General features: G+C 42.8%; 1 protein-coding gene across 2 annotated transcripts; it reads right to left on the bottom strand.

Annotated features, from left to right (window-relative positions):
* Positions 1-1,691: 1,691 nt before the first annotated feature.
* Positions 1,692-27,222, bottom strand: LOC139563242 (anoctamin-5-like). 2 transcript variants are annotated; one of them, XM_071381706.1, is made up of 21 exons: positions 26,797-27,222; positions 18,538-18,585; positions 13,147-13,217; positions 10,596-10,703; positions 9,863-9,931; positions 8,721-9,005; positions 8,515-8,634; positions 8,278-8,393; positions 7,518-7,652; positions 7,033-7,138; positions 6,660-6,720; positions 6,390-6,541; positions 6,213-6,287; positions 5,865-6,093; positions 5,426-5,604; positions 5,194-5,291; positions 4,873-4,994; positions 4,509-4,714; positions 4,129-4,331; positions 3,828-3,933; positions 1,692-3,627 (listed from the first exon to the last, which is right to left on the bottom strand). In XM_071381706.1, the coding sequence occupies exons 1-21, from the start codon at positions 26,870-26,872 to the stop codon at positions 3,436-3,438; spliced, it is 2,757 nt and encodes a 918-aa protein (XP_071237807.1). In that variant the 5' UTR covers positions 26,873-27,222; the 3' UTR covers positions 1,692-3,435. The 2 variants fall into 2 exon arrangements, with proteins under 2 accessions (XP_071237807.1, XP_071237808.1); XM_071381707.1 differs by lacking the exon at positions 18,538-18,585 and having other exon boundaries at positions 26,797-27,220.
* Positions 27,223-27,357: the final 135 nt, after the last annotated feature.

Below are 27,357 nucleotides of genomic sequence, written 5' to 3'. Positions count from 1 at the left end.
AATAACATCGACAGGGCTGTAGTGGAGCGGGTCGAGAGTTTCAAGTTCCTTGGTGTCCACAACACCAACGAACAATCATGGTCCAAACACACCAACACAGTTGTGAAGAGGGCACGACAACACCTTTTCCCCCTCAGGAGACTGAAAAGATTTGGCACGGGTCCCCAGATCCTCAAAAGGTTCTACAGCTGCACCATCAAGAGCATCCTGACCAGTTGCATCACAGCCTGGTATGGTAACTGCTCCAGTCACCCAAGTCATAGACTGTTTTCTCTGCTACCGCACGGCAAATGGTACTGGAGCGCCAAGTCTAGGACCAAAAGGCTCCTTAACAGCTTCTACTGCCAAGCCATAAGACTGCTGAACAATTAATCAAATGGCCACCCGACTATTTACATTGACCCCCCCCCCCCTTTATTTTTCACACTGCTGCTACACAGCGTTTATTATCTGTGCACAGTCACTTCACTCCTACCTAAATGTACAAATTACCTCGACTAACCTATACCCCCACACTTTGATTCGGTACCGGTACCCGCTGTATATAGCCTCGTTACTGTTATTTTATTGTCTTACTTTTTATCATTTTTACTTTAGTTTACGTGGTAAATACTTTCTTAACTCTGTCTTGATTAAGAGCTTGTAAGTAAGCATTTCACGGTAAGGTCTACACTTGTATTCGGCGCATGTGACAAATAAAGTTTGATTTGATTTGTATTATCCTATTCTATACATGTTTGTTTGACAATGTTTTTAAGATTTCTTAGTTATACAGTAATTGTAGTGCACACATTTAAAATCCTGAAATATTTTATTTAAAAGGACTTACATTATCAGAATGTTGTTAATAAGGTCAATAGCCTTTCATGCAAAACAAGCAAGATAACATATTTAGACAACACAGACTATGATATAAAAAAATATGAGTTGTGAAACATCATAGGAATAGAACAATAGAAAGTTATTGTTTTTGAAGAACATCCCAAAAAGTAAACATAGACATTTAAGGCATTGATCTACTGGTCATGTACTATGGCTTCCACCCTGCATGCAAGAAGGACATGAGGAGTCAAGAGTCTCCCAATGGATTTTGTCTGTATGGCTGAGAGTGGTGTTAGTCAAGCACTGGGATATAGACAAGCCTGAGATAGTGATGTACCATGTGACTTTGAAGTTGAAGTTATACCAAGTAAAATCGTCCAGGGGTATAGTTTCCACCTTCAGCATGAGAGGCTATTAACATTTATAAAACAGATGAACCTAGAAAAAGCCTACAAATAAAATCAATATATTACAGAATTAACTGCATTATAAGACCTAATCCTACATTGAGCAAACTATACTTTACAAATGTAATCTGTACAACAATCTAAATAAGTGATTTGTTTACTGAACTTAATGTGGCAACTACTGTACATACCCCAACATTCTTCATGTGTATACAGGCTGTGATAAAATAGTGTGAACTGATTGCTGTAAAGGGGACATTATGCAGGTTAAATGATGCATGTTTCCTTACATTGAATGTCTATGGGACACAAGATTGTGATGCATACTCGGAGTCTATATACTGTATAGCTAACACCTCTGTTTGCACAAATCACACTACAGTAACTTGAAATCGATTCAATAAGCTACAGTCCCTTTTGAAATGGAATTTTATAAAAATTGCTTTGAGACATGTAATCTAAAGTCAACTTTCCTTTTAATATGAGACCATCCAGACATGTTGGAATGATTGACATTAAACAGTAATAATGTAGTGGAGTTTTCTGTCTGAAAGACTCATTGGCTAAATAAAATGAGTCCCATATAAGTGCTCTGTGCTAAAACAAAATTAAAAAGAGAAGGCCTCCCATTGTGCTACTGAGTACAGATATAGAGTATGACTGAAAAAGCAGATAGGAATGATCAACTTAAGTGAGTAATGACTAACAGGGCTGAGGAATCTGATTTTCCTGCTTACAATGAGTTTGATAAGTGTCAAAATAAAGCGCAGATAGGTACATGTGCAAGTAACACAGGCAAAAACACATTTGGGTCCCACACCAGAAGAAATCACACATACAAGTTGCATATCTCGCCATAAATCTAAACAAGGAAGAGGAATGCAACCCCAAAAACAGGGCTAATATTTTGTCTGGTATGACTTAATATGCCACTCAAAACATTTCAAACTGAGTGTAGATTATATCCACTGGAAAGGGCTCTATCAGACCAAACATACATACAGTAGACATATGGGTGTATTACCGCCTTGGACCATTACAGTATCTCTATCTATCATTACCCAGCTGAGAGAAACAGTTTTTAAAGGGCCACTGCAGTCAAAATGCTTTTTTCCTGTGTTTTATATTGCAATTGTACAACAGCTGATGAAACTAACACTCTAAAAGTGTGAAAAAATGTGATCAGTGTTAATTCCTGATAATCGCTGGTTGAACATACAATCTACACAGGACTTCCTAATCATCAGGTTTGCATGGATGGGAGTTTCAGCTTTCCATAGTGACATCAACATGTGGTAAATTGGTTGATAGACCAAATACAAAGAGAGTTCCAAACCTCTCTGCCAATAACATCTAGTTTAGAGTTTTCCCCTTGCCACTCAGACTACTCCCAGACAGTCCTAGCAATTATTGTTACCTAGAAATTATTTTATATTGATATACAGACAGTTGCATTGGGCTTTTAATTTACAGTTTTTACATTGACTCCCATGAAAAGATCTCAAATACATGACAGTAATGAAAGGAAAACACATACAGCCAAATTGAAGCAGATAACATGCCAACATTTGAAGGCAAATAAATTAGATTTTATATGTTACATTCTATCAAACATGCATATTACTTTAAAGGTAATTCATTAGATAGCTGCCGATAAAAGCCATGGGATATCTTTGGCAGTCTTTGCTGGATATGTTAGTAACATATTATGACATTGTGGATAAGGTGAGCATTATATGACATTCTTTTCAAGAAGCCATGAATCCCAATGGCATTTAACAAATTGGCACATACTTTTGTAGGATTCCATAATATCCTATCACGATCAACACTGGCACTGAATGACTGAATCACTTGCAAGAAACATCATTGCACAGAAGATATGAAGCAAGCTGAACAACAGGAGCTTGCATTGCAACAGCATTGGAGGCTGAGAAAAGGTGACGAGATGTGGTCATCGATCAAATTATTCCGTCTCTGCCTCCAATGAAAGTCCTAATATAGGCGAAAAGGTTGAAATCTGCTAGCTGCTCATTAGAAAATTAACAAACAACAAAACAAAGAGAAACAGTTGATAGGATTGCCCCACTGACAAAAGCCCTTTACTGTACTTCTGTTTGCCATCAGTGGAGGAGCCTTCACAGCACCACCCTCCCAGTTAGGTTAGCCAGGTGGGTGTGAGTTACTGATTGGGGGCCTACAGGCACTAAGATAACACGTCATGCATGTTGGTGGCAGTGATAAAACTCTGACTCAGCTGGATCTTGAGCTTCTCAACCTCGTAGTTGTGCAGGTATTCCTGGATGAGGTAACGTTCCCGTTTGATCCGAGCCTTCACCTCGGATGGCACATCCGGGATCAGCCAGGCCACAAAGAACTTCACCACAAACACCACGTGCTGATGGGAAAGGAAGACATTTTTTTACAGAGCATACCATTATCACACACTCACCTTATGACGTACAGATAATAACATGTTAAAAGACAGTGATAGCAAAGATTGGGCTCTGTTGCATACTGTATATAATGGAGAGAGAACCTGCTGGTTTAGAGTGGAGAGATGTGATGTGTTCCATACACATATTTTGGATGGCTTACCTCCATGATAATGATGAAGGCCAGTTTGGCTGCCAGGATGTGCCAGAATTGCATAGTGTGGGAGTACTGCCTCTGGTGGCCTGGAGGGTAGCGGTAGTCACGGTACCTGAGACAACATATAGGGCTAATGTCAGGACACAACAACTACATACACTAGTGCTAAACCCCAAGCATTGACCTGTCCTCTGTAAACATCTGGATTAATACAATCACAGCTCCATAGTCAAGACTTCAAGTGAAGTCAAGACAAAGGGTATTTAAATGTGCAAGTGAGTGGCCTGGCATTGCAGTCGCTTCCCACCTGCAGGTGGTGATGAAGGAGCTGTTGAACCAGGCAGGAATCGCCCCCTCCTCGGGCGTACTGAGGAGAGGGATCTGGGAGATGTCATACACTGACAGGCTGTTGTTGATGTAGCCACTCATGGTGGCTTCAGAGCCAGGGTGGTAGGCATACAGATAGACCAGGCGGGGGATCATGTCTGAAGTAAAGGCCATGATGAATGCCTGGGGAGATGAGAGCATGAGAGGGGATCCGAGACACATTGAACTATTGAATTATTGTATTTTGATTATACAGTATATATGAATTGTACAATGGGACTGTTTAACAATAAAGACATAGATTTGAACACTTGATAACAACAATGTGGCTACAGCTTAATAACATTTAATACTACTCACATTGGTGACAACGGACAAGATGGCTACCACATTGAGGATCTCCTGCCATGCTCCGATGTTGTGGGCCTTGGCCGCCACAGGCCGGCGGAACTGGGTGGTGAACTTCCAGGCGTCCACTCTGACCTCCAGGATGTTGTTACAGAGGGCCAGCAGGGGGGCCAGGGGGAAAGAGGCCACAAACAGAGTGATGAAGCCAAACTGGATTACTGCAGAGAGAGAGAGAGAGAGAGAGCGAGAGCGAGAGCGAGAGCGAGAGCGAGAGCGAGAGCGAGAGCGAGAGCGAGAGAGTGCATGTTGATGAACAGCCCTACACCGTCTCCTGTCTATGTGGGAAGAGAGTGAAATGGGTTAAGGGCCTTCTTACCCATCTCCAGGTACTCATAGAACAGGCCCAGCTGGCTGAAGTTCTGCAGGTCGTGGTCCTGCTCCCAGCGGCTGTACTGGTCTTTCCGGGCCTTCCTGCTGCACCACCAGTTCCTCAGCAGCCTGACAGGATACAATATAGATTGAGAGAATATTGAACTCTGAGGAGGGCACATGTGTACAAATTACATACTGAATGTCAGACATTTTTAACAAGTTCAACCTGGTTCACACTCCATGGTGGAGTAAATATGCAACTGAAAGGTCATCGAGGTACATTTCGCAGTCTATCAGAAGTAGCACAGAGGTCAGTGAAACTCACGGCAGTAGGGCCTCCTGGATGTTCCCACACACCTGCTTCCCTGTCATGACGATCACCAGCTGGGTGGTCAGCTCAATCAGACAGCCTCCTGGGTCACACTGGGACAAGTTGCAGTGGGTGTTTAACAGTTAGGTTTGAGATCAAAACATAAATACTGTAGTTTAATCTTCAAAAGGTGTTTCATATAGTAGAATGTGTTCATATACTGTAGATGCTGTGTGACAAAGCTCACCTCCTCGTTCCTCAGCCTGCTGTATTTGCCAAACATGTACGTGTAGTTGCCTGGGTAACCCACAAACTTGCCCTTGAAGAAGGCCACGTAGAAACATGAAGAATAGTAATTGACAAACTGGAAGAGGAACATCTTCATTGTCAACTTGTTTTCATACTCCAGATGTGTCTTGGGAATTTCTGTTGGAGCAAGTAGTTGGAGGTCAAAGCCATTCAAGGCACACCAGCTACCTAAACTAACGGGTGCAATGTACTGCTGAGGTATGAGTGAATTTTTATAGGAGAGAATTTTTTTTTTTTTTTAATGAGCAGGAAATGGGTAGTTAATGTGACCTGGGGTAAACATCACTTTAAACTTGATGTGCCATCTGTGTTCCATCTCCCTGCATTTCCTGCTCCTCCTGATCTAATCGCCATGATAGCGAGCTACTCCTCCTCACCCATATCAGTGATCCAGATGGCCACTCGCTCATAGAAGAAGTTAAGGATCATAATGATGACAAAGTTGATAAAGGAGGCGGTGACAGAGGTAGCGAGCTGCGGGGTGATGAGAGAGCCCACCAGATGGATCTTCTTAGTGGGGCTGTCCTTCATGATGCTGGCGAAGGCTGCATACACAGCCAGCCTGTAGACTATCACCCCAGTGATACAGGCCACAATCAGAAGCATCTGTGGAGAATACAAAATCCACATGCTACAGTGCGCACATACAGCGCACATACAGTATACTGCACACTGGCGAACAAATGCTTGCAGACACACAGAGTTGGTGTAGTATGTTGGCTTACCCAGAACAGAACAGTAACACCGGAGAGGCAAAAGCGACCACACTTTTTGGGGAGGGGTAGGTATGGCTCCATTTCCTGCACAATTACAAATAAACGGAAAGCCCAGTCAGTAGTTTACATTGAATACATTAGAATTTTCACACAAGCAGTGTGTAATAACCAGTTGGCAGCCCGTACCTGGGTGATCCGGTTGAGTTTCTGGTCAGTGCACTTGGTCTCAAACTCCGGGCGGATCTGGAGCTGCTGCTGCTCCTCCTCGAAATCCACCAGGTCCCATTCATACTCCAACTGGGCCTGGCGCCGCTTCCAGAACTCCAGGAACAGAGTCACTGCAGAACCGACAGGGTCAATACACTCTAACAGTAACAGTCTGCCTCCCTCACAGGGGATGTACTGTAATTCTCCAACAGGTTAAATACAGTAACAACAGAGTGGACAGACACTTACCCCAGATCCCCATAAACATGGCAAAGAACACTGTCCCCTCGTTATCAAACAGATGGGATTGCTGGAAGAGGGAACATGGGACAGGATGAGCTCCTAACCACCCAGAGGAAATGACATGCCGTGCTTTGGCCACAGAAAGATGACATGCTGCACACTCAACATGGGAGATTTCACTGGCTTTGATTGACAGGATGGTTTAAACAATATAACAATAAGCTAATCACAGATAATATTCACAGCCATAATTTTTTTAAGAGTGAGGAGCCATCAAGAATTAGATGTAATGGCTAATCATCAAGAGATTATGATTAGCCATTTTAGGAAAGATTACGTTGTGACTGAATGACAGAATAAAATGTGTATGTTCCTTTACCCAGGATGAGAGACACGTGGAGTTGAGCTTCCAGTAACTACACTTCTTATCACACAGTGGACACATTACAACACTCCCTCCAATGCTGGGGTCACAGATCTCCTTACTGTGGGAGAGATAAATAGGAAGAATAGAAAGTGGGAAAGAACATTAATACATTTGATATGACGTGACTTTACATGTCCTGTAGAGACTGACAAGGTTGTGTGATTTAGTGTACTGTTGGATGTGCAACAACAAAGACTTCAGTTTTTTTTACACAATTATTATTAATATACTGACTACACACCATTAGGTGTGTATGATAGCCCACTTAAGCATGATTCAAAGGCTGTGTTTAAACAGGCAGCACAATAATTCAATATCAGATCTTCTGCCAATAATTGGGCAAAATATTTGAATTGGGCTGCCTGTTTAAATGCAGCCAATTAACTGTTTTCCTATTTTTCAAATAAGGCACCTTTCTGCCCCCTGGTGGTACTAACCTTGTTAAATTATCATCGTAGCTTAGCACACCATAGATAAAACATATGACCCCCATGACCGCAGCAAAGAACAACATCTCTGTGTAGAAGCCCAGCCAGGCAAAGTAGATCCCAATCTTCTCCCCATAATACTTCCTGTTAACAACACAGAGATAATTTAACTTATTTGGCATTAGAGAGTAGGGACACTTAGTATTTGCATGGTGTTATAGATCAGGGGTTCCCAAACTTTTTAACTCGGGGCCCCCCTTCCATCATTGGGTGACATCCTGCATCTCCCCTGCGCACACACACACACAACACGTCTATTTCTATGGGCACAGGGACTGTTCATGATATAAACTGTTCACACCTCTCTTGTTGGTGGAGAGAACGTTGCAGGTTTAAAGCAAATTTTCATGCAATTCTATACATTTTGTCATGTCTAATGTGTATTCATGTGATATTTGAGTGACAACAATTATTACAACAATATCTATGGGCTAAAAAAACTAAATAAAAAACATCAGCTGACATTTCTGACAAGTTATAAATAGCTCTCTAAGATATGCAATGACTGACATGACAAGAGGAACTGATGATGCACTACCCTATTTAGAAATTGTACCTTGTGCATTCTACTATTGCAACTTTCAAGAGTAAGTTTAAAGCTGGACTGAGTTCACCCCCCTCCCTCCCTCCCTTCCCCCCGTTATAGACGTAGATCTTTGTGTCTATGCATAGGGGAAATGTAACCGATGTCCAGCCGATGTTGTCTTACCTGATGAGGTTGAGGGGCTGCTCCTTGTAGAAACAGAGGAACCTAGCCCAATTCTTATAGAGGTGGTAGCGTTCGCTCTCACACTGCTCATTTGTGTTCCTCTCCCAGTATCGACACTGAGAGCATAGAGGACAGGAGAATAATTAGCTCTAGTTTTAGAAAAAATCTGACATCCTCACATGAAATCTACTGTGAGTATGTTGATGTGATGTAGGTGGGGCGTCACGTGTTTCTTACATCATGAAGTGGGAAGGCTGAGGTGTAGGTCCCGTTGTTCAGCAACCGTTTGATACCTTTCTTGTCTGTCTCCTTGCGGTCCTCTTTATTGTACGGACAGCGAGACAGGATGTAGTACACCTGACAGGAAGGGACATCAGATTAGTGTGTGTGTGTGTGTGTGTGTGTGTGTCTCGCTAGATTCTGTGTTAAGATACTGTACTCACTATTCTGTTGCGTGTAGAGGGGGGGAAGAAGGTGTCTTGGTTTTTGATGAGGAAGAAGTCTATCTTGTCCTTATCAAATGGAGAGGTGAAGTAGTCAGGCTGTGGGCGCATCACCTTCTCTGGCAGGCGGAACGGTCGGGAGAGCCACTCCAGTGGAACGTCCTGTCCGTGGGGGATGTCGCTTTCCTTAAAGGGAACCTTGATCTTCAGCACGTCAGCATAGGTGGCCAACACCTCCCACGGGGCGTGGATCTTCAGGAAGTACGTTTTCAGATCATCTGAGTCCTGAGAGGAATGAGTTGAGAGAGGACAGAGAGAGGCAGTTTGACTGACCATACCATTTAAGCACAAAACAGAGGAATCATTTAAAATATTGAGTACATTTAATAATTATATAACATTCATAATATTTTCTACATTTTCCATTTGAATATAGTACACATTTTCACCTAAAAATTGTAAAGAAAACATAGAAACACTGAGTGTATAAAATATTAGGAACACCTTCCTAATAGTGAGTTATTTTCTTTTGTCCTCAGAACAGCCTCAATTCTAATGCAGATCATCGGGGCATGGACTATAAGTTGACTCCAATGCTTCCCACAGTTGTGTCAAGTTGTCTGGATGTCCTTTGGGTGGTGGAACATTCTTGATACACACAGGAAACTGTTGAGTGTGAAAACCCCAGATGCGTTGCAGTTCTTGACACACACCAACCTGTGCACCTGGCACGTACTACCATACGCCATCCAAAGGCACTCAAATCTTTTGTCTTGCCCATTCACCCTCTGAATGGCACACACACAATCCATGTCTCAATTGTCTCAAGGCTTAAATATCCTTCTTTAACCTGTCTCCTCCCCTTCATCTACATTGAATGAAGGGATCATATAAGGTAAGGGATTATAGCTTTCACCTGGATTCACCTGGTCAGTCTATGTCATGGAAAGAGCAGGTGTTCCTAATGTTTTGTACACTCAGTACACGTTAAACACCCTTCTACCACTGAGGAAAGAAGACTGTGGAGTGGAATTCCCCTATAAGAAAGCTCTGCTGAGATATTCCCCACCTTGCAGTAATGTGATGTGCTGCTGCATGATGACCACTAGAGGACACCAGCGTGCCACAGATTGGTAACTCACCGATTTGTCCTCAGCCTCAAGCTCCAGTCCAGCCTTCTTAAGGTTGGCCTCAAACTCCCTCCTCCTCTCCTGTACAAATACAGAGACAGACACAAATGCACTTTAAGCAATAGCAAGGACCAGGGCAGAAAAGCATTTTTCCTTGTATCTCCCCCTCTATCATCACTGCTATTACTTTATCCTTCCATCCATCCTTGTATTCTAACTTCCCCATTCATTCTCATAATCCATTTTGCTCTTGTAGAAGCTCTGTTGAAAGACTGCCTGGCACCAGTCACAGCATTCTCAAAGTCCAAAAATCAAAAGCTAGAGGGCCTTGTAATAATGAAATTTGGTCTGTCTATGGTCTGTCTGTGGCATGAAATCTTTGCTTCTCTGTCAAGAAAGAGGTGATGCAATTACACCAACAACAAAGTTTCAACCACTGGGAACTTATCAGCCACTTCCTTTTAGTCACCTTCTCCTCTTACCGCCCTGATTCAGGCTGATTATGAGTCATGGTCACTTGGTCAGTTGACCCCAGACACTGTCTTTACTGTGACAAAATGTTTTGCAACGGAAAACTAAAATAAATGTGTTCTTATTGAAGCCATTCAGGCTCAAAGCAAGCCTGACCACTCCAAGGTTAATGCTCTGTGCTGTCATGTCCGTGTTGATAAACTGCCATGTGTCTCTCTGTAACCACACAATGCTCTCTGTCTCTGTGTTGATGATGGTGCGTTATGCTGCCCACCTGCTTCTTCTCTCCATCCTTGTCATCTAGGTAGGACAGTATGAAGTCAATCCTGCGAACCCCGTCCCTGAAGAACACGGTGTCTTTGTTCTGCTGTAGTCTGTCAGTCTGGAGGGCAGACAGAGAAGAGTGTCAGAACACTAACCCACACAAACTATTTCTCTCCTCCTCCTATGAACAGAGAACATCTGTTTACTGAATGTGACGATGTACGTTAGAAGCACATTAAAAGTACATGGTAGTAGTTTAGTATATGGTTTAGGACACGCCCAAAATTAAATAAACATATTTATTTTGTAATGATTGTGGACTTTCTCTCTTTTGTGTGGTTTGTCTTATGTAACTTGAATAGGAGTTAGGAGGCAGTGGATCCTGGACACTTTCCAGTGATAGCATGCTTATCATTATACTAAACGTAGCCCTCAACTATGGCAAGCAAAGAGGTACATACTGTACTAGGGCCTGAAATGAACTTTTTGTTTTTAATAATAACGTTAAACCTAGTCTTGATATTCTCAGATCATCCCAGACCAGTATACAGCCACTTCATGATTCAAGTGTAACGGATGTGAAATGGCTAGCTAGTTAGCGATGGTGCGTGCTAACAGCCTTTCAGTCGGTTACGTCACTTGCTCTGAAACCTAGAAGTAGTGGTTCCCCTTGCTCTGCAAGGGCCGCGGCTTGTGGAGCGATGGGTAACGATGCTTCGTGGGCGACCGTTGTTGATGTGTGCAGAGAGTCCCTGGTTCACGCCCGGGTCGGGGCGAGGGGACGCCGTAAAGTTATACTGTTACATTGATGCTGTTGACCCGGATCACTGGTTGCTGCAGAAAAGGAGAAGGTCGAAAGGGGGGTGAGTGTAACGGATGTGAAATGGCTAGCTAGTTAGCAGTGGTGCGCGCTAGCAGCCTTTCAGTCGGTTACGTCACTTTCTCTGAAACCTAGAAGTAGTGGTTCCCCTTGCTCTGCAAGGGCCGCGGCTTTTGTGGAGCGATGGGTAACGATGCTTCGTGGGCGACCGTTGTTGATGTGTGCAGAGGGTCCCTGGTTCGCGTCGGGGCGAGGGGACGCCGTAAAGTTATACTGTTACACAAGCCCCAAACCTGGCACTGACAATACTCTTCAATCACAATGCTCCACACCAGTTTGCCAGGGTTGCATCTACACTCCACACTCCACACTATTTATAAGCATATTAAGCATATGCAGGAGAAAGTCTTAGTATAGAGAAACTGCACCCTTGTTAAAAAGAAAAATGCTTGTGAAATTCAGGAGATTGTATATGCAGTGGGTTAAAGGCTGTTTCTCAACTAGGTTTGTTTACTCCTGGTTTTATTCCACCTGAGGGGTACAGCTAAGGTTTTACAGTGCTATGCCCTGCAGTCAGGACGACAGTGGGGAAAAAAACTTATCGACACAGCCTTGGACCTGGAGTGGAGGAAAATGGCTTTTCTTGATCCAATCGGCTAAGATTATGTTCACCAATTCCAGGTATTACATAATCTTTTGAACCTCATTTGTGAAGAAGGATTGTGTGGGGTCTGTTTCATCATGTGACTAGGAGGAAAAGCGCTTCAGTGCAATTAGCAATAAAGCACAGGCGGGTCCCTATATTCAGCAGTATCCTGGCTCTGGAGGACACACTGTGGTCGGGAATAGAAACAGAGCCCCCTCCCCTTTTTGTTTATCAGCCTCCACACCCACAAACAGGGAGGAAGGAAACAGGGGCTGGATACAGCATACAATTCCAAATATCATCAACAGAATTAGGTTGTGGAAAGCATATTAGAACAATTTGAAATGTATGGCCTTCCACCTTTATGTGTCAAAGCACGCTTGAATATGAGTGAGAGAGAAAGTGTTCAAGTTCCCTAGTTCTTGAACAACAGATTAATGCTGGATAGAGAACACGGACACAGACACATAACACACATAGTAATATTCTCTCTGTAGGCAGTATTTTAGTTTGTGCTTATTGCCTGGGGAGAGCTGATCTGATAAAGAGAGGAGCTCTCTGAGAGACACTGAGGTCTTGTGACTGAACAATGAGAACTGTAGTAGAAAGAGGTCAGTTGTTTCCAACATAGGCAAGGTACACAAAGGCATGCAAAACAACCTCTTTTCAATACACGCTCACTATTGATCAAGAATATTGATCATGGATGAGGATCGATCAAGCATGTGGAGGAAGACTAAAAACAAGCACATAATCATACATTTCTTACAGCCATATACGCACATAAGTGCAAAAATGAATCTACTAATCCAGTATACCTTCAAAATTGTGTTAACCTTTATCATGCAAATAATATTATGTGTTTTTTGTTAGTTGTAGCTTTCAATTAATATGCCCGTTGCATTGCAGAACACTGCTGCATTACAGCACAGAGAACTTGGGAAGTCATCTAGGGCAGGGATACGTTAATGTAGAGGGAAAGGAGAGTGTCCAGGCAGGTCAACATGGGGTCATGGGACTCAAATCAAAGTTTATTTGTCACGTGCGCTGAATACAACAGGTATTTCACCTTACAGTGAAATGTGTGAAACTCACCTCTGTGTGTCCAGGTAGCTGTGTTCCTCCGTCCTCTATAGAGTTATTACGACTGTGGCCATTACATTCCTCTGTGTAGAGAAAAGAAACACGAGCATAGATGAGTTGAAAGGGGCAATCTGCAGTTGAAGTCAGAAGTTTACATACACTTAGGTTGGAGTCATTAAAACTTGTTTTTAAACCACTCCACAAATGTCTTGTTAAAAAACTATAGTTTTGGCAAGTCGGTTAGGACATCTACTTTGTGCATGACACAAGTAATTTTTCCAACAATTGTTTACAGACAGATTATTTCACTTATAATACACTGTACCACAATTCCAGTGGGTCAGAAGTTTACATACACTAAGTTGACTGTGCCTTTAAACAGCTTGGAAAACTCTAGAAAATGATGTCATGGCTTTAGAAACTTCTGATAGGCTAATTGACATAATTTGAGTCAATTGGAGGTGTACCAATGTATGTATTTCAAGGCCTACCTTCAAACTCAGTGTCTCTTTGCTTGACATCATGGGAAAATCAAAAGAAATCAGCCAAGACCTCAGAAAAATAATTGTAGACCTCCACAAGTCTGGTTCATCCTTGGGAGCAATTTCCAAAAGCCTGAAGGTGCCACGTACAAACAATAGTACGCAAGTATAAACACCATGGGACCACGCAGCCGTCATACCGCTCAGGAAGGAGACGCGTTCTGTCTCCTAGAGATGAACGTATTTTGGTGCGAAAAGTGCAAATCAATCTCAGAACAACAGCAAAGGACCTTGTGCAGATGCTGGAGGAAACAGCTACAAAAGTATCTATGTCCACAGTAAAACGAGTCCTATATCGACATAACCTGAAAGGCCGCTCAGCAAGGAAGAAGCCACTGCTCCAAAACCGCCATAAAAAGGCCAGACTACGGTTTGCAACTGCACATGGGGACAGAGATCGTACTTCTTGGAGAAATGTCCAAAAAGTCAAAATATTCACCCAACTTATTGTGGGAAGCTTGTGGAAGGCTACCCGAAACATTTGACCAAAGTTAAACAATTTAAAGGCAATGCTACCAAATACTAATTGAGTGTATGTAAACTTCTGACCCACTGGGAATGTGATGAAAGAAATAAAAGCTGAAATAAATCATTCTCTCTACTATTATTCTGACATTTCACATTCTTAAAATAAAGTGGTGATCCTAAATGACCTAAAACAGGGAATTTTTACTAGGATTAAATGTCAGGAATTGTGAAAAACTGAGTTTAAATGTATTTGGCTAAGGTGTATGTAAACTTCCGAATTCAACTGTACATACATTTTTGGACTTAGGATATACAGTATAATGATATACTGTATATGAGTCCATTGATTCTTGAAGGATATTACTTAAAAATGCCTCATGAGCTTAGTTTAACTGTCAAAACCCATCAGAACCCAAAACATAAACTAGTTTTAATCTAATGTTTGTAAATATTGTAAATGTAAACAAACACTGTATAGCCTCAAAACATGGTTAAAACTATAATGTTGATATCTTGGAAGGTCAGTCTATCCCACAGGGCAAAAACTGGTTGAATCAATGTTGTTTTCACATCATTTCAAGATAATTTTTTTTTGAATGTGATGACATTGAATCATCGTGGAAAACTGATTGGATTTGTAAAAAGACATCAACGTAGGTGAATTCCATCTCTATTTCACCTACCTTTTAACCTAAATCCAATGTCATGGTGAATTCACGTTAGTTGACAACTCAACCAAATGTAAATAAAAAATGTACTTTGAACTGTGGTCTGTGCCCAGAGGGATAGGTCTAAGGATTGCCTCTAACAGAAAACTATTTACAATGTACAAATTACATAGTGATATGTGTACAGAAATGTGTATCTACTCATTTATTTAAGAGAGAGAAAGCAATGGGTTGTTTGTCTAAATATTTTACTTCACAAGTCCAGAAGCGTAATTATTCTAGCCGCATCACACCAATTAGCCCAATAGGTCTTAGTGAGATACACTTGATATGAAAATGTATGTTGTCAAACTTGTTCACTGTGTATGATACCTTCACTACATACAGTCAACTGGCTAAATTAATCCTAGAAAAATAAAGCTGTTATTTAACAACATTACTTTGTAATGTCATCAGATACACTACTTTAAGCCCATGAAAACCCATGACCCATTCCTCTGTTTCCATCCACATTCCTTTTCTATAGATTTGCCAATGATTTTGCAGATGATCAAGTCGGTCTCCCTCCTATTAGGTAATAGTTCTAAATTAAGAGCAGGGATTGCTGATGTGACGAAAACAGCATTAGTCTGTCAGTGGAACTGTGTTGTGGTCAGATGTCAGAACACCCCAACACAACACTGTGTTGACATGGACTGCCCTCAGGGCAACAGCATGGTGAAATAGACATGAAGACACTCACTCTCTCAAGAGCTCTCAGACATAAAACCAGGGGAAAGAACTAAACACATGCCTATAAAGACCCACTATCACAAAAGCACACTTTCCATCTGGAGACACACAAACAGAAACACACAGCATTCCAGCAGCAGCGCAGAGCACTCCCCCAGCCTGGCAGAGCCTGCTAGAGGGAATGTGCTCATGTTGCAGCGCTGCCTGCCTCCTGATTATTTCTGAATGCTGGGAAACAAGCACTTCCCGTGGGGGAGGTTAGGCCTCTACGTGCACGGAGGGATGGGGGAGGGGGCAGCAGCCCAGTCAGAGGCCCTGTAGTTCCCTCAGACATAACACAATCTAGCTTACCACAGGAAGGACTCGTTCTGCTCTGAGCCTTTCTTCCATTGGATGAGGGGGATATTTTTTAAGAACCAGAATTTTACTGAGTGCCTTGCAAGCCAATGAGAGGCTTGAGGGAGCCGCTCTGTACAGCGGAGAGGTAAATTATAGAGACAACTCATGAGGAAGGAATGATGTTGAGACTGCCAGCCAGCCAGATGAGTCTGAGCACAAGCATCCCTAACCCCTATGAAGGTCACAGAAGTTGTGCCAAGCTGTGATGATTGTACTGCTAACAGTAATTATCAGTCCCGAGCTGAGCAAACACAGAGAGAGAGGGAGTGTGTTACCAAACAGGGACAAGGCCACTTTTATTAGACATTTATAGATAGCAGCACATCCACACACATGCAGAAACACACAGTATAGTATACACATAGTATACATACGTTCACATACACCTCAGCACCCAAGCAACACACATTTTTCAATGTTTTCAAAAATGAATACAATGGAAAACACATATCCTCAAATAAAACTACCACAGTATGGTTTCACACATAAATACACACACAAAGGTATGTGGACACCCCTTCAAATGAGTGGATTCGGCTATTTCAGCTACACCCGTTGTATGAAGTGTATAAAATCGAGCACACAGCCATACAATCTCCAAAGACACATTTTGGCAGTAGAACGGCCTTACTGAAGAGCTCAGTGACCTTCAACGTGGCACCATAATAGGAGGCCACCTTTTACAATTTCTGCTCTGCTAGAGCTGCCCCAGTCAACTGTAAGTGCTGTGAAGTGGAAACATATAGGAGCAACAACGGCTCAGCCGCAAAGTGGTAGGCCACACAAGCTCACAGAACGGGACAGCTGATGCTGAAGCGCGTAAAAATCGTCTGTCCTCGGTTGCAACACTCACTACCGAGTTCCAAACTGCCTCTGGAAGCAACATCAGCACAATAACTGTTTGTCAGGAGTTCATAAAATGGGTTTACATAGCAGAGCAGTTGCACACAAACCCTAAAATCACCATGCGCAATGCCAAGCGTCGGCTGGAGAGATGTAAAGCTCGCCGCCATTGGACTCTGGAGCAGTGGAAACACGAATCATGCTTCACCACCTGGCAGTCCGATGGACGAATCTGGGTTTGGCGGATGCCAGAAGAACGCTACCTGCCTCAATGCATAGTGCCAACTGTAAAGTTTGGTGGTGGAGGCATAATGGTCTGGGGCTGTTTTTCATGGTTCAGGCTAGTCCCCTTAGTTCCAGTGAAGGGAAATCTTAACGCTACAGCATACAAGACGATTCTGTGCTTCCAACTTTGTGGCAGCAGTTTGGGAAAGGCCCTTTCCTGTTTCAGCATGACAATGCCCCCATGCACAAAGCGAGGTCCATACAGAAATGGTTTGTCGAGATCGGTGTGGAAGAACTTGACTGGCCTGCACAGAGCCTTGACCTCAACCCATTCGAACACCTTTGGGATGAATTGGAACGCCGACTGCGAGCCAGGCCTAATCGCCCAACATCATTGCCCGACCTCACTAATGCTCTTGTGGCTGAATGGAAGAAAGTCCCCGCAGCAATGTTCCAACATCTAGTGGAAAGCCTTCCCAGAAGAGTGGAGGCTGTTATAGCACCAAAGGGGGGACCAACTCCATAATAATGCCCATGATTTTGGAGAGATGTTTGATGAGCAGGTGTCCACATACTTTTTGTCACGTAGTGTACCACCTCCTGGAACTAGACCCACATTCAGATAGTAGGAGATCCACTAGTGAAGATGTACATATAAATAACACCCACTGTCTACAGAACACCAACTTACTGTAAACACGTCTGTAGTCTCCAGCACACGCTAAATTCAACTGACATTGATAACCCCATTGATGAAGTCCTAGAGAACATCTCATCCTACTGTAGCTGACCTACCAGTACCTTCAGTGGGCAGTCCAGAGTGATGAATATCTCACATTGTCTTGCACATCCATTTAAGCAATAAGGTCCGAGGGGGTGTGGTATATAGCCAATATACCACGGCTAAGGGCTGTTCTTATGCACAACGCAGAGTGCCTGGATACAGCCGCTAGCTGTGGTATATTGGCCATATACCACAAACCCCCCGAGGTGTCTTATTGCTATTATATAAACTGGTTACCAACATAGTTAGCCCTAGCTCTTTATAAAGGGAGAGATCTGGCAGGTTTCTGCTCATGTTTCCCTTTCTGAAATATCAAATAATCCAGAGAGATGCATAGATTAAATTATCCCAACAAAATCACACAAAAAAAAATATTTTAAATGTCAAATATGGTGCAGGTAAATTCAATAAATGTAGCGTGTTGGATTTGAAAGGTCATTTCCTTGCTTCCTATGCTAAATCAAATGGAGCGATCCACTGGTAAACCCAGGGCCTTGGCACTCACTTACACAGGACCAAAGGATGCAGAGTAGCATAGGGCTGGGTTTGGGTTATGAGGAGCCTGGCTCTGCAGCCGCTGGCATGAAGGGAGGGAGGCTGAGCAGAGTACAAGCACAGTACAAGCCTCAGAGTAACCAACAGCAGTACATACAGACACAGCCACTGACTATGAGGTGAGGTTTGGAGATGAAAGGATGGACTGACAGACAGGTGTCACATTAAGCCTTTCATCTGCCAGTACCTGTTAATAGGATCATCCTGAATGCTGTCAGCATAACAGGGCCATCTTCTTCAGAGGAGAGACACAGGACAAAGGGGTTAGTCTGCTTAACAATATGCTGCTGGACATTGATAGATGGATTTATGATATCACAAATACACAAATTCTGAATTAGAATATCTAGAGTAGCAGAAAAACAATCTGTTTTTGCACCCACCACTGACACAGACATACTAGCCTCAAAGAAACAGGCCAGCTGTTAAATATGTTTGATATATTCTCTGTTTGGTTGAATCACAGCAAGTGGCAGTGTGAGGACAGGAATATATTATTCAAGTTTTATTTGTGCCATAAAGAAGCTGTCACCTTGATGCTGGTGAGGACCTAACAGCACCTGCGTCACCTGCTCCCACCGGTGGCACCTGTCTACTTCCCAGTGACAGTCACAGTGCCTTCCTGATTGTCTATTGTTTCAGCCAGATAAACCTTTAGACAGCCTGGTAAATGATGTATTTCATCAGACCAAGCCAATCTGGTTAGTGATTTAAATGGTAATACGAGGCCTGAGCTTTAGGCTACTTTCCTCTAATGAACCTTCGCCTCTTCTGTTTCAGCTACTGGGCTTCCCCTGTTATTCATGTTTCAAGTTTTATTAGTCGTTTGTACAGGATACACATGGCATACAACGTCCAACAAAATGTTTACTTGCAGGTTCCTTCTCGACAATGCAACAACAATAAGAAATAAGAAAATATAAGAATATGAACATAAAGTAAATGGCTCAGTAGAATAAAATATTTAGCTTAATAAGTATAATACAGGAAGGCACAATTTATCAGCAGCAGTTGTGATGTGTGTGTAGCATGAATTTATACGTGTGTGTTTGTGTGTGTGTGTGTGCGCATATGTGCATGCGTGTGTGTGTGTGTGTGTGTGAGTGAGTGAGTGCATGTGTGCTAAGGTGAGGAGAGTCAGTGCAGGTGGTCAGTCCAGTTCAAGTGTTCAGAAGTCTGACTTGCGGTCTGGCCTGAGAAATTCCCGACCGTACCAGGCCGTAATGCAACTAGTCAGGACGCTCTCGATGGTGCAGCTGTAATATTTGGAGAGGACCCGGGGTGGCATGTCAAATAGCTTCAGCCGCCTTAGGAAGTAGAGACGCTGTTGCGCCCTCTTGACAAGAGTGGTGGTGTTGTTGGTCCATGACAAGTCCTCTGTGACGTGGATGCTGAGGAACATAATACTAGTGACTCTCTCTACTGTAGTCCCGTTGATGTGGATCGGGGAATGTTCCCTCTTCTGCTTCCTGAAGTCAAGAATCAACTCCTTTGTTTTGCTGACGTTGACAGAGAGGTTGCTGTCCTGGCACCACTATGCCAGTTCACTTACTTCCTCCCTATAGGCAGACTCATCATTGAAGGTTATCAGGCCTACAACTGTGGTGTTGTCAGCAACTTGATGTTGGAGTTGGTGTCGTGCAAAGCCACACAGCCATTGGTGAACAGGGAGCACAGCAGAGGGCTGAGGACACCCCTGGGGGGTCCCGTGTTAAGAGTCAGTGTGGAGGAGGTGTTGTTGCCTACCCCCACAGCCTGTGGTCTGCCTGTCAGGAAGTCCAGGATCCAGTTGCAGAGGGGGTTGTCCAGACCCAGGGCTCTGAGCATCATCATCATATCACAGTTGGCTCTATCAGAGAAAGCTTATTGATGATGGAGAAATTGTTCTCTGATGAACTACAAAAGTGCTAGGCCAGGTATTCTCACAGTTTATAATAGATAGAAAGACAGTTTATAATAGATAAAATGACAGTTCATAATAGGCATTGTGATGCTGCACAGTGATGCTGTACCCTGTTTCTAGCTATTTAATTAGATGGATCTCTAGACTAAAGCATTCCAATATGTCTGTATATACTGTAAGTCAATAAGTACTAAATGGAAATCAGTGGCCCATTATGTGTCATTCATCCCCCACATAACTAGAGCTGATTAGTTTATCAGGGAAACACTGTAGGCCACAGACATTCACACAACATTCTCATTCACTCATGACCAACATTGTAAGATAACCGGCCATATGTCTTATGGCCCTACACAGAGCAGATGGATCATCTAGAAGGCCAGCATGTGAGGCTTATGCAACATACATCCTATTGTTGAAAGATGTTAGTGTTGTAGGAGACACAATGAACCACAACAATGTCACTATGTTGCTACCATGGCCTGATGTGACCTATTATGTCTAAACTCTTATCCTTGTAGCTCCAGCTAAAAATAGCACCATGATATATCAGACTGGCTTCTTTTGACTGACTAAAACATACATGACTCCTGGCTCCAATAGCCTAACTATTGACATCATCCCCAAGTTAATTTTCTCAGGGGAAAGACAACATACAGGATACCTCACTGAAATTACATTGGTTTCCTTACCCTGTAGGAAGAGAGACCAATCCATGTTTTGCTTTTGTTTACCTTGTTGAAGTAACCACATGCTAACTTTAGGATTTCATTTAGGATGTAATTAGGTTGTAAATTCTGTGAAAAAAAATATAAAATTCCCTTTTGTTGATTACTTTTTTCCAATCCAATCAGTTCTCCACGTTGATTCAGCGTCATCACATTACATTTTGTTGTTGAAATGATGTGGAATCAATGTTGATTCAACCAGTTTTTGCCCAGTTGAAAAGCTGTTTTGAATCCCTATTCTCACATCGTCTGTTGATGACTTTCTGCACATGGAACAAACAAAATCTCCCTTCTTATCTCCAGGATACCACAGGCCTAGTCCCAGAAGGGAACTGTGCCTTGACAAAACCCTGAAAGTTAGATCAGTAGAGTGGACCAATACCCCGGTGCACCTCCCAGCGAGGGATCATGGGCAGAGCAGATAGCAGAATTCATACTTTATCTTCTCTAAAACAGACATGAAATAGCAGAATTCATACTTTATCTTCTCTAAAACAGACATGAAATAGCAGAATTCATACTTTATCTTCTCTAAAACAGACATGAAATGTCATCCTTCTAATACTATACTGTTTGAATGAGGCATTCTTGCATAAGGAGGAAAGGTAGAAATGTTAGGATATTACAGAATTTGTCCTTCCCCTAATTCTCCTCATCTGCACCGTTTGGCCTTGTTGCGTACTGCCTAATCGCCACTGAGGATATGGCAGAGTACATGAAAACAAACTGTTGTTCTTTGTTCTTCGTAGCTTGTTGCCTGTTCAGATGTGATGCCCAGGTTAACCCACAGATAGAACATGAAATGCTTTGGCACAGAGCTTCCTAAACCCACAAAGCAACACAATCACAAAGCCCACTGTGATCAGGTGCATCGATCAATGTTACTCAAGATTTATATATTAATCTGCTCATGGCCATTGAAATATAATTGTGGAAGACCAAAGAAGGGATAATAACCAAATGGAGGTGAAAGGAGAAAAGTCCAGACATATAATGTTTTTATCATCCAGTGCACTAACAGAAATGAGAAGTGGGTTAACCCTCACGCCAATATTCAGATACTGCCCACAGTCTGTCTAACTCAGCTATCAGAGAAAATATAATTACTCAGCTAGTTTCCATGGCAACACCAGAGCTCCCCCTAGTCTGTGAGCCAAGATGAATTCACTGGCTTGCCCTCCCCACCAGATATAAAACACTTTAAATGGAAGCTGCACACAACTATCTAAATACGTTTCTTATTAGATCATCAATGATTAAGGGTGAGTGCTGTAACGCAAAGATGATTATTTAGGCCTAGTTTGTGCCGGACTGCCCCTGATCAAGACCAATTAGGCATGCAGAATTGGAAACACGCTATGAAAGGCTTAGATCTCATCACTTGAAGCATTGAGTTTGAGTGAATAAAGGTTTTACTGTGATAGTGAGAGATGTTGTTCGTAGAATAGCAGGCCTAGTATTTGATAATACTACAGTGCCAGCCATACTGTGGATCTTTACTAACAAGGAGCCTTAACACCAAAGGGCAAGTGACAGATTGTCCTTAAATTAACCTGCTCAGTCAACTTACTTCACATTAAGAACATAAATGCCTACTGCTCAGAGATAGTGGAACCACATCGCTTGGCCCTGTTTCTGTAATACCAAAAAAAGTTAAATGGACAGCAGAGTTTGTTTGAGGAATCTTCCATTTACAGTTTCCATTCACATTTTAGAAGACCCGCTTATCCAGAGTGACTTACAGGAGCAATTCGAGTTAAGTGCCTTGCTCAAGGGCCTATCAACAGATTTTTCACCTAATCAACTCGGGGATTCAAACCAGCAACCTTTCAGTTAATGGCCCAACGCTCTTAAACACTAGGCTACCTGCCGCCCTATAGGGGTGAGATGCTAAGAGGGATGTAAACAGTGTGAGAGAGGTTGGAGAGAAGCCGGACTGTTTCCATCCATCAGTGAACTTGCTCCAACTCACTTAATTTCCCAGCAGAGGAGAGACGGATGTAACAATATCTCAAAACCATAATTACTGCGGCATTATTGAAACCACTTTACTGTCGACATTATGAATGCTCAAGTACTTTTCTTTCTGTGAAGCCATACATAATAAATTGTAGCCTACAAAGTATTTTTAACAAAAGGAACATTTGTAATTGGTCAATATACACTGCTCAAAAAAATAAAGGGAACACTTAAACAACACAATGTAACTCCAAGTCAATCACACTTCTGTGAAATCAAACTGTCCACTTAGGAAGCAACACTGATTGACAATAAATTTCACATGCTGTTGTGCAAATGGAATAGACAAAAGGTGGAAATTATAGGCAATTAGCAAGACACCCCCAAAAAAGGAGTGATTCTGCAGGTGGTGACCACAGACAACTTCTCTTCCTATGCTTCCTGGCTGATGTTTTGGTCACTTTTGAATGCTGGCGGTGCTCTCACTCTAGTGGTAGCATGAGACGGAGTCTACAACCCACACAAGTGGCTCAGGTAGTGCAGCTCATCCAGGATGGCACATCAATGCGAGCTGTGGCAAAAAGGTTTGCTGTGTCTGTCAGCGTAGTGTCCAGAGCATGGAGGCGCTACCAGGAGACAGGCCAGTACATCAGGAGACGTGGAGGAGGCCGTATGGGGGCAAAAACCCAGCAGCAGGACCGCTACCTCCGCCTTTGTGCAAGGAGGTGTACTGCCAGAGCCCTGCAAAATGACCTCCAGCAGGCCACAAATGTGCATGTGTCTGCTCAAACGGTCAGAAACAGACTCCATGAGGGTGGTATGAGGGCCCGACGTCCACAGGTGGGGGTTGTGCTTACAGCCCAGCACCGTGCAGGACGTTTGGCATTTGCCAGAGAACACCAAGATTGGCAAATTCGCCACTGGTGCCCTGTGCTCTTCACAGATGAAATCAGGTTCACACTGAGCACATGAGCACATGTGACAGACGTGACAGAGTCTGGAGACGCCGTGGAGAACGTTCTGCTGCCTGCAACATCCTCCAGCATGACCGGTTTGGCGGTGGGTCAGTCATGGTGTGGGGTGGCATTTCTTTGTGGGGCCGCACAGCCCTCCATGTGCTCGCCAGAGGTAGCCTGACTGCCATTAGGTACTGAGATGAGATCCTCAGACCCCTTGTGAGACCATATGCTGACACATGCACATTTGTGGCCTGCTGGAGGTCATTTTGCAGGGCTCTGGCAATGCACCTCCTTGCACAAAGGCGGAGATAGCGGTCCTGCTGCTGGGTTGTTGCCCTCCTACGGCCTCCTCCACGTCTCCTGATGCACTGGCCTGTCTCCTGGTAGCGCCTCCATGCTCTGGACACTACGCTGACAGACACAGCAAACCTTTTTGCCACAGCTCGCATTGATGTGCCATCCTGGATGAACTGCACTACCTGAGCCACTTGTGTGGGTTGTAGACTCCGTCTCATGCTACCACTAGAGTGAGAGCACCGCCAGCATTCAAAAGTGACCAAAACATCAGCCAGGAAGCATAGGAACTGAGAAGTGGTCTGTGGTCACCACCTGCAGAATCACTCCTTTTTTGGGGGTGTCTTGCTAATTGCCTATAATTTCCACCTTTTGTCTATTCCATTTGCACAACAGCATGTGCAATTTATTGTCAATCAGTGTTGCTTCCTAAGTGGACAGTTTGATTTCACAGAAGTGTGATTGACTTGGAGTTACATTGTGTTGTTTAAGTGTTCCCTTTATTTTTTTGAGCAGTGTATTTATTACCCACAGCAGCTCTACATTTTCTGAGCTCTCTCTCAACCAGCAACATTTCATAGAGGGACCCTTGCTACCATGACAGCTTAACACATTATGTGGTGGATGGCTGTATTTGGAGACCAAGTCGTGTCTGTGGGCAACTCTGTATAGTCACACTGCCACATTCTCACAAACTGTGAGAAAATGTGACCTTTTTGTTATAACAAATGTGATCTAGTAATATATTCTGCATATATTCTGATCTTTACGGCCTATTTGTCACGAAGCACAATTGGAAAAACAGTAGTACTGTTACAGTCCAACTCCTCCCTACAGATCTCTTCAGTGAGTGACTGCTCAGTCAGTCCATAGCATCATGGTCTACTCCCTGTCTAGATAGTCTCTCTACCTTGAGTGCCAATCAGCAGATAATTGTGTTTAAGTGTTCATGCACTTAATGTTAACAACTATCTGGTCTCTAGCGTGCAATTATGTGAGTATTACCTTGGGACAGTGTGGCACCACACAAAGCAGGTTATAGATATGGATTAGAGGTCTACTGACGCCCTTTGACACATCCTGAAACTAGGGAATAACTGAAAATAATTAGCAATCCAATTTGTGTTGGATTTTACAAATCCATGAATAGACAGTTAAGGACAACCCCATGCCATGTATTGGGAATATCTGTTAGCACACCATTGCAGATGTCTACCTATAACTTGTTTCCTTTTTGCCATGACATTTTACAGAAAACATGAACATAGGACACAGCTTATTCACACAGGAGCACATTAAGGGGAGACATCGGGGAGCAATACTGAGAGCAATACTGAAGTTATGGGGCAGTTAATGGTGTTTAAAAGGCTGGGCATGGACACAACAATGGCCAGTTTCAAGCGACATTCCTTGTGCAGTGTGGAGTGACTAATACTGTAAATTCTCAATAAAGGGATATAGATAAGCAGAGTGCCGCTTGCATCAGCTTTACTAGGCCTATACATTAGCACAACAGACCAACCTTGCATTGAATAAGACATCCATCTGCAAAAAATTGTTTTTGTCACAAACCTGCTTGGAAATTACATCATTATGAATAATATTGAACTTATTTGGGGTCAATACTGATCACTTTGAATGCTGATGTATAAATCAACAAAGAAATTTCCAAATGCATGCCATTTTACAGACTTCTGCAATGGGGTTTAAGTAACTGTCCAGTAAAAATCTCTTTAAAAAGGTAATATTCTGATAACTCATACCCAAATAATGTTGCTGACTCGTATTTCTGGCCAAAGCATAAATTGGAGGAAAAAAACACTATAAAAACCCCGCCTCAAACCTGTATCTCAAACAGACGTTTCAAAAATGTTTGTTATTTCCTTATAGAGGATGATGTCACCCTAGATGGCCAATCAGCAGTCTACGAGTGTAAATATGTTTTGGGACCGGTATATGCCCACACCATTCTGTTGTTGGGCTATGCCCACACCATTCCAACACAGAAAACATAACACACTTAATTGCCATTTTTTGGAAGGACATCTATTTCACTCATATTGTAATTAATTATTGGTCATACTTCATATAAAGCTAGAAACACTGGACAGTTACTTTAATTTGTCAGTTTCTCAAACTTCAAGTTTGTCCTTCTCTCTCCCAGTAGACCTGTCAGCATGTGAATGACGTCACCGCATGTATTTTCAGTCATTCCAGAACTATACATTTAGTTGTACAATTGTACAAACACATGGAACTGTTCCTGAAACATAATCTGTTATAAATAACATGTAAATTCCCTGAAATGTGCTCATCTTTAGGCTAAACATTGTATATGCCTCTCATCTAGGTAGCCCACTAACATAGTGACATATGGCACAGACACAAGTAAACCATTAGCCAAACATTATTCCGATTCCAAATAATAGACAGTGGTAGTTCTAGTCACAAAACTGATAGAACCAACCTTTAGTTGGTTGTGTTTCCTTGAACATTTTCTGAAAGCGCTATAGTAAACTTGTTAATAGCCAATGAAAACAAAGATGATGGTATAGATTATTGTATATTACCAAAGTAGGCTAATCTCTGAATGTGCTCTTTACCTCCAATCTGCGAATCCATTGCGCTCTTCATTTCGATCAAAGTTTCTTCCTTTGCCATTCCCGTTATTCTTCTCATCTCCACTGACTACAAGGAAGGAGCTGCTTTTTCAGGAAAGCGAGGACGGAGAGAGAGGATGCCACCCCACGACTCGATCCTCGCCACACTGTATTTGAGTTTGAGGCTTGGGTTTCACACCAAAATCAAGGTTTCAGGAATTTATTGGCTGAAAGAATGCCCCAATATTGTCTTGACATATCCTATCATATTACGAGTGCACTCATACCGCTTCTCTAACACTATACATATTTAAGGGGAGTGTCAAAACCAAGCACATTCTGTCGGCAAATCATTGTGCATAAAGAAGTAGCCTATTCACACAAGTCGCGCTTAGGAATTAGTGCATCATGCATTGGAATCCTGTCTGTGAGGGTTATGCTACCCATGTGAATGGCCTCAAACCTGATGTTTGGCAATTTTGTACGGTTTTGAAAACCCTTCAATTCTCACCAAATGAATTGATATTTTGTACAGCCTAACCATATGAGCCTAATTGACTAGCC

Source organism: Salvelinus alpinus, chromosome 33 (genome assembly GCF_045679555.1).
Source record: "Salvelinus alpinus chromosome 33, SLU_Salpinus.1, whole genome shotgun sequence".
Lineage (NCBI taxonomy): Eukaryota > Metazoa > Chordata > Actinopteri > Salmoniformes > Salmonidae > Salvelinus > Salvelinus alpinus.
This window is presented reverse-complemented; position numbering and strand designations above follow the sequence as displayed.

Bases quoted from the DNA above. Each gene is read 5' to 3' on its own strand.
- LOC139563242 (XM_071381706.1), bottom strand. From the start codon at position 26,872: ATGAGAAGAATAACGGGAATGGCAAAGGAAGAAACTTTGATCGAAATG. The intron at 8,394-8,514 runs GTAAGAAACACG...CTATGCTCTCAG, and splicing joins CAGCCTTCCCACTTCATGAT to TGTCGATACTGGGAGAGGAA. The intron at 6,542-6,659 runs GTAAGTGTCTGT...TCGGTTCTGCAG, and splicing joins CATGTTTATGGGGATCTGGG to TGACTCTGTTCCTGGAGTTC.